General features: G+C 29.4%; 1 protein-coding gene across 1 annotated transcript; it reads right to left on the bottom strand.

The window, feature by feature from the left end:
- Window positions 1-276: 276 nt before the first annotated feature.
- LOC107634410 (basic helix-loop-helix (bHLH) DNA-binding family protein) lies at window positions 277-5,603 on the bottom strand. Its single transcript, XM_088507810.1, has 8 exons — window positions 5,051-5,603; window positions 4,786-4,914; window positions 4,579-4,684; window positions 4,437-4,451; window positions 4,286-4,348; window positions 3,380-4,048; window positions 2,525-2,953; window positions 277-578 (listed from the first exon to the last, which is right to left on the bottom strand). The coding sequence occupies exons 1-8, from the start codon at window positions 5,173-5,175 to the stop codon at window positions 495-497; spliced, it is 1,620 nt and encodes a 539-aa protein (XP_088363936.1). The 5' UTR covers window positions 5,176-5,603; the 3' UTR covers window positions 277-494.
- Between the last annotated feature and the right edge of the window lie 704 nt (window positions 5,604-6,307).

The raw sequence follows: 6,307 nt of genomic DNA, 5'->3' as shown, positions 1-6,307 counted from the left end.
TAATTATATTGAATATTAAATCTTAAGATTATATTGTGCATGTAATAAATTATTTTGATAAATATGATATTTCATATTGTTTATTTTTTTTATATATTGGTAAAATTTTGGTATAACACATAATTATTAGATTTTATAATATTTTTTAAAATTCTAGAAACAGAATAATACACCCTAATTTTTAAAAATACTATAAAATTCGATAATTGAGTGTTATACTAATTTTTTTTATATCTAAAAAAATTAGCCACATACATCATATGACATGTATATATAATCTATCTAATAATATTATAGGATTTATTTACTTAGTTAGTTATAGAATATAAATATGAACCGAATTAGAAAAGTAAGCGTAAAAATCTAATTATTAGTCAATGAAACCAATTAATTATGAAACTAAAACATATATTACACAAAACTTGTGGCTAGAAGTGAGCATCATAATCCATGAATTATGGTATTGATGTAAGTGAGGGTTGTTATTATAGGCTCTAATGGTCAACTTGGAACTGTGCCAAATCACCTACAACTCTTTTCACTGCTTCCTGGAAGGCAGAAACATCCCATTCACTTCCCTGCATCAAAATAATATAAGAGCTGATTATTCTTCTCCACAACACAACAAGAGTTTCACTTTTTTCTATGAAAATTATATCTTTTCTGATAGTCTTTTGACTTTTCAGTTGACAAATTTTTTTTTCTATTTCTTTTATACGAATTGTCATTTTTCTAAATACTGATTTAATATATATATTTTTTATTCTAGTACGTTAATAAAATATTTATCTGTCTCTTTTTTACTTATGTTTTTTTGTATTTTCATAAATTTAAACATAATTAATAATAAATATTTACTATATATAAATAAATTAAATATAAAACAAAAATATCTTAGAAATGAGTTCTTTAATTGGTATAAATGATCGAAGATGAATGGAAAGAAATATTTATTTATTTTTCATCGGTGGCTATGGCTGTATGTATGAGTCATAATTTTTCAAAGAGGAAAATGATGAGACATGTTGATTAGTCAAAACAAAGTTAGATTTGATGAAAAAAAATTATTTGAAAAACATAACGTATATGTAGAAAACAGAAGTGATGGATTATATGTATCAGTGGTGATTCTTGTTTGATGGCTGTCAAAATAGAATCCTCTTTTTGAATTGAAAATGTAGTTTGGATCAACGTGGAAGGTGACAAAATAATCAGCACAAACCACCTTGCTAGTGACAAATGACAATTGCATTTGCCAAGCTCCTTCCTTATTCTTCTGTTTCTTTTCCATTATTATTATTATTATTATTATTATTATTATTATTATTATTATTATTATTATTATTATTATTATTATTATTAACTATATAAAACATTGCACTATTTGAATATATAATTAATTTTCATTAATAATAATAATATTTATCTTTTTGGGTACATAATCATATATGTTTATAATTTGTCGATATTTTGTTTGACATCTCTAAATAATTAAAATTTAATTTATATACAACAATTACTGCATAATGTTTTAAAATTCAAACCATTATGTTTATACAGGAAACACTTATTTTTCTAAGCTTAAAAAAGTTTTTTATCTTTTTAAATATTTTTTGTTCCTTTAAATTTTTTCTTTTAATTAATTTAGAATTTAGTAAAAATTTAAAAGTTGTCATGTCGTTAATTTATTTCATTAAATACTGACATCACAAATTAAATGTTGATGACATGACAAGTTAAAATACTGATATGGCAAGATATGTAATATCATCATTTAACTAATCTCCCTAGTATTTAATGAAGCAAACTAATTAAAAAATTTTAAACAAATTTTAACCAACTTTGAGTCTTTCTCTTATTATTATTTGCGTAAAGTATGCATTTTATTTCTAATGTTTTTAATTTTTTTTAAAAAAATATTTTTAATATTTAATTTTATTTAATTTTATTTTTAATTTTTTATTTATTTTAAAATTATTTTTAAACATTTTTTATTTTGTCTTTAATATTTTAGATGGAATAAATATCAAAAATAATTTTGACATAAATAAAAAATATTAAGAACAAAATCGAATAAAATAAAACATTAAAAATATTTTTAGAAAACACATTTTATACTTATTATTTTATGATTAGGTTTCATGATGTGGCTAACCTAAGGCATCTATATAGTTTACTAATTCTAATCTATCAGAACTTTTTGTAAAATGTTTAACCAACTTTGAAATCTTGAATTCTATGTACTTAATTAGCTTGAACCACAATTTTATTCAAGTTAAATTAGTTAATCTATGCAGGAAGTGGGGAACCTATATACATGCCTTATAAGAAATAGCTAGGTTAGTTTATCATAATTAACTAATGCTCATATATATTTCTATAACTTTTGCATAACATCAACCATAACAGCAATGGCAAAACCCGAATTAATTCAAGACAGAGCAATAAAATCCTAAACAAAAGGAGAATTTGTCTAACAACTTACTATAAGCACATGCATTTTGATGAATGATAAGTAACATACCTCAAGAATCCTTAATCTGAATGTTAGTTGATTAATATAATTATTATTCCCTTGACCAACATTATTGGTATTTGTTGTCATGGTAACCAAGCTCACATTCTGAGCCAGTTTCAAGAACTCCAATAACCGAATCACCGCATCAATCTGAGAAATTTGCCCCCTCAAAGCCACATGCAAATCCACCCTTCTCTCTTCTGACGATGATGATGATGATGATTGTGGCACATCTGAAATTTGAACATGAAATCTCTCGTTTGGTGGCACCAATAACATAGTTTTGCTAATTTCTTGATCGGTAGCGCTTGATTCTTTGCTGCTTTCAGGCAAACGTGATTCTAACTCGTGATTTCTTATCCTCAGCTTTTCAATTTCCGCCATCAATGAACTCAGTGTCTCCTTTGCAGTTGTTAGTATAGACGCTTTGTCTTTCTAAACAAATCATATTAAACAATAACAAAGTCAACATTATTAAGCTAGAATAATAGACATAAAGCTTTAATTATACTTTCTTTCCTTCCAAATTATTAATTGATTTCAATTATTCACAATTGAAATGGTTAAAAATATAACTACCAAAATATTAGATATACACTAAAATTAATTAATAATATTCGTCACTAGATCATAAAAATAAAAAAAAAATCGGACAAATCTTAAAAAAAGCTATAAAATATGCTAGAAATATAGTTATAAGTTAATGAGTTATAACTCAAATAGCATAATTTTTTCATACTTATCAGTTAAAAAGGTTACGAGTTCAAGTTTTCCTGTCTTAAAACTTTCTCCTACTAATTTAAAATTTTGAAAAATGTATTATCATGGCAGAAATTCCAACAAATAATTTTGTGTAGGTACCTTAGTTCCGGGAGGAAGCAATGCTCTAAGAGCCTGAAAATTATCGTTGAGCTTCTCGCGCCTTCTTCTCTCAGCTATCATATGATGAAGCTGTGTGCTAGAGGGGCGAGTGGCTTGAATCCGTTCCCTTATTCTCATAGCATTGATGCTCCTAAAGAACGCTAACGATCTCTTCATAAGGCTTTGCCTACTCCGCAAACTCTCCGGCCCCCGTTCCGGTCCCGGTTCCGGTTCCGTCCTGTACCTCTTGAAAGCGCTACCCTCAGGGTGCACCACAGTGATGTTATAAGGCAAGTTTTGATGCTGTTGTGGTGATATAGCGTTCAGGAACACTCTCATTAGTGTCTCGTTTTCGATCTCCTGGTGATGACTCGGGAATACGTAATTAGTTAGCAATGCTGATTGTGTGTTGGATGACAAAGGAGACATTGTGTTAGGTACTATTGCTCCCGCGGTGGCTCCGCCAGTGGTGACTCCCCCGGTTCCGAGTGTTCCGGCCGGAGGAATGTTGAATAGGAGAGAGGAGTATTCAGGGCTGCCAGCTGTTGTAGATAATGATCTCAAAGAAGATGAAGATGATGAGGGTGGATTATTCTGATGATCCATTATTTGCCGACCAGAAGAGAAATCTTCCTGGAACAAACTGCTAAGTGCTGTTTGAATTTCAGCCTGTGAAGCAAACATAATCAATTAACATTCAATAATTCGGTTAATTATCTTAACAAAAATATCGAGATCATCAGAATTTATTATCTTTTGTTATCACTTAGTCATTAACTCAATTCTTTTAGTTTAGTAATTTATTCAACAGCATATTTTATTCCATATCATTGATGACTAACTAATGACCATCAAAATTCTTCTTACATTAATATATGTAAATATATAATTGGGGTGCTTAATTACCTGAGACATATTTAAGAAACCAAGCTCAATTTCCCCTTTGTTGCACCCCATGAATACAGCAGTCTGAGAAGTGATGAAGATGATAACAATGGATTGATGGATTGTTTAATAACAAAAAGAATTTTAAGTCTCTCTTGAAAAGAAAACAAACCTTAATCCTTGCTTCCTGCAAAAACATAAAAAAACAAGTACGTATGTCAACATACATGATAAAAATGAATGTCCTCATCATCACTATTATTACTACTTTGTTTATGCAGTAATTAAATACTACCGAGAGAATTAATACGTACCTGAAAGAATTGTTTTTGTATTTGAGTCCATGCGAGTCTGAGAAGTTCCGGTTGCTGCACCTCTAGGTACGGACGGTTGTTCCTAAAAGCTAGTCCAGGAATACGGCTGAACATTCAACAATAATAAATAATATTAAATACAAGAAGAGAATTTAAATATTCTATGCTCAAATTGCATTAAAATATAAATATATAAGGCTTACTTACTCATCATTTGCATCAAATCTTAAAGTCCTGAACTGATTAAAGAGTTGTTGCGCCACACTCCCCAAAGAAGAGCTTGCTTGTTGGTTGTTTCTGACGTTATTGTAGAAACCATCCAAGAAGAACAACCGACTATATATGCAAATTAAGAAACCACACCAAGTCAAATCAGCATTTCATTTGATTTAATTAATTATATTATTTCCCTAGTAGAAGTAGAAGACTATATATATAGTAATGAAATTAACTAATAGTATATAGTATATACTTATTAGGAGAAGAAGTGGGATCAAAGGACCAGAGACAAATGTAGGCGCAGCCAACAGACTGCACTATAGAGCGAAGATAACCGGTTCTGGCGGCTTCTGGCAGGAAGAACACACCTTCCATCATTGGGACACAAACTTCAATGCTAGTGACTCATTTGCATTGTTATTATGATGATGTATTTTTTTGTCTCAAACTAAACAAGTAAAGTTAAAAGAAAGAGTAAAAGGAAATGAACTTGATCATGGTGTTGGTGGAAGAGTAGTTGATGAATGAAGTTTCTGCTGACTAATTAATTAAGGAGACAATCAATCATATATATGAATAGGTCATGCTGAAAATATATGTTTTGGTTACTAATTATTACTATATATATGGCCTATGGTGAAAAACTCAACGCAAGGCAATTAATTAAGGTAATTTAATTTATCTGTTAGTCCCTACTGTGGGAGGAAAATTTCAAGGGGTGGTATATAAACAGTTGAAATAAAATATAATAATAATACATATATGACATGAAGAATAACTCAGAAAAGTGAAAAAAGAAAAAAGAAAAAAGAAAAATAGTAGCCCCACCTGCATATAGGGGGGATTGAGGGAGCAGGGAAATTATTATTGTGTTGGATCTTGTATGTTCCTGGCAAGTTATATGTTCTTGAAAAGTAGTAGTAGCAAAGAAGACATGAATTATGAGAAGGATGTTGAGAGAGAGTGTGTGACAGAGAGAGATAGAGAATATATATGGGAGGGTGAGAAATAAAAGAAAAGTAGAAGCAGCCAAATGAGAGGAGAAGAGGGAATGAAAGGGAAGGTTGGAAAAGTATTTTGAGTCAAAAGTCCAATGCTTGAAACCTTTGAAAATAGTCAAGCCTGGAAGGCTCGCTATATGTTTCTTTCCAATTCGCACCTTTTCTCTTTTTATAATTTACACTCGAGCAGTCCAGCTCTACAATTTTTAGTATTTGCATGCTTACTTTTTCCCGAGCATTTTATTCTTTTACTTTAGGAGGTAATGGATTCTCTCTAATTTTTTTAACACTTAAAAAAATGAAGTGTAATTTCTCAAACTTAACTATATAACTAGGACTAAAATTAAATATGAAAGAAAATAATAAAAAATGAGAGATTACAATTAACACTATTCAATTTTTTGTTCATAGAAAAGGATCGACTCCCCTCTTTTAATTATTTTGTGTGTAGTTAACACTATTACAGTGGTATATGTATGAGTTAATCGAGTTTGCTCAAGTTCAAGTTA

This window comes from Arachis ipaensis, chromosome B3 (assembly GCF_059453495.1).
Source record: "Arachis ipaensis isolate K30076 ecotype BB chromosome B3, ASM5945349v1, whole genome shotgun sequence".
In the NCBI taxonomy this organism is placed as follows: domain Eukaryota; kingdom Viridiplantae; phylum Streptophyta; class Magnoliopsida; order Fabales; family Fabaceae; genus Arachis; species Arachis ipaensis.
The sequence above is the reverse complement of the archived record's forward strand: the minus strand, read 5'-3'. Positions and strand labels throughout refer to the sequence as shown.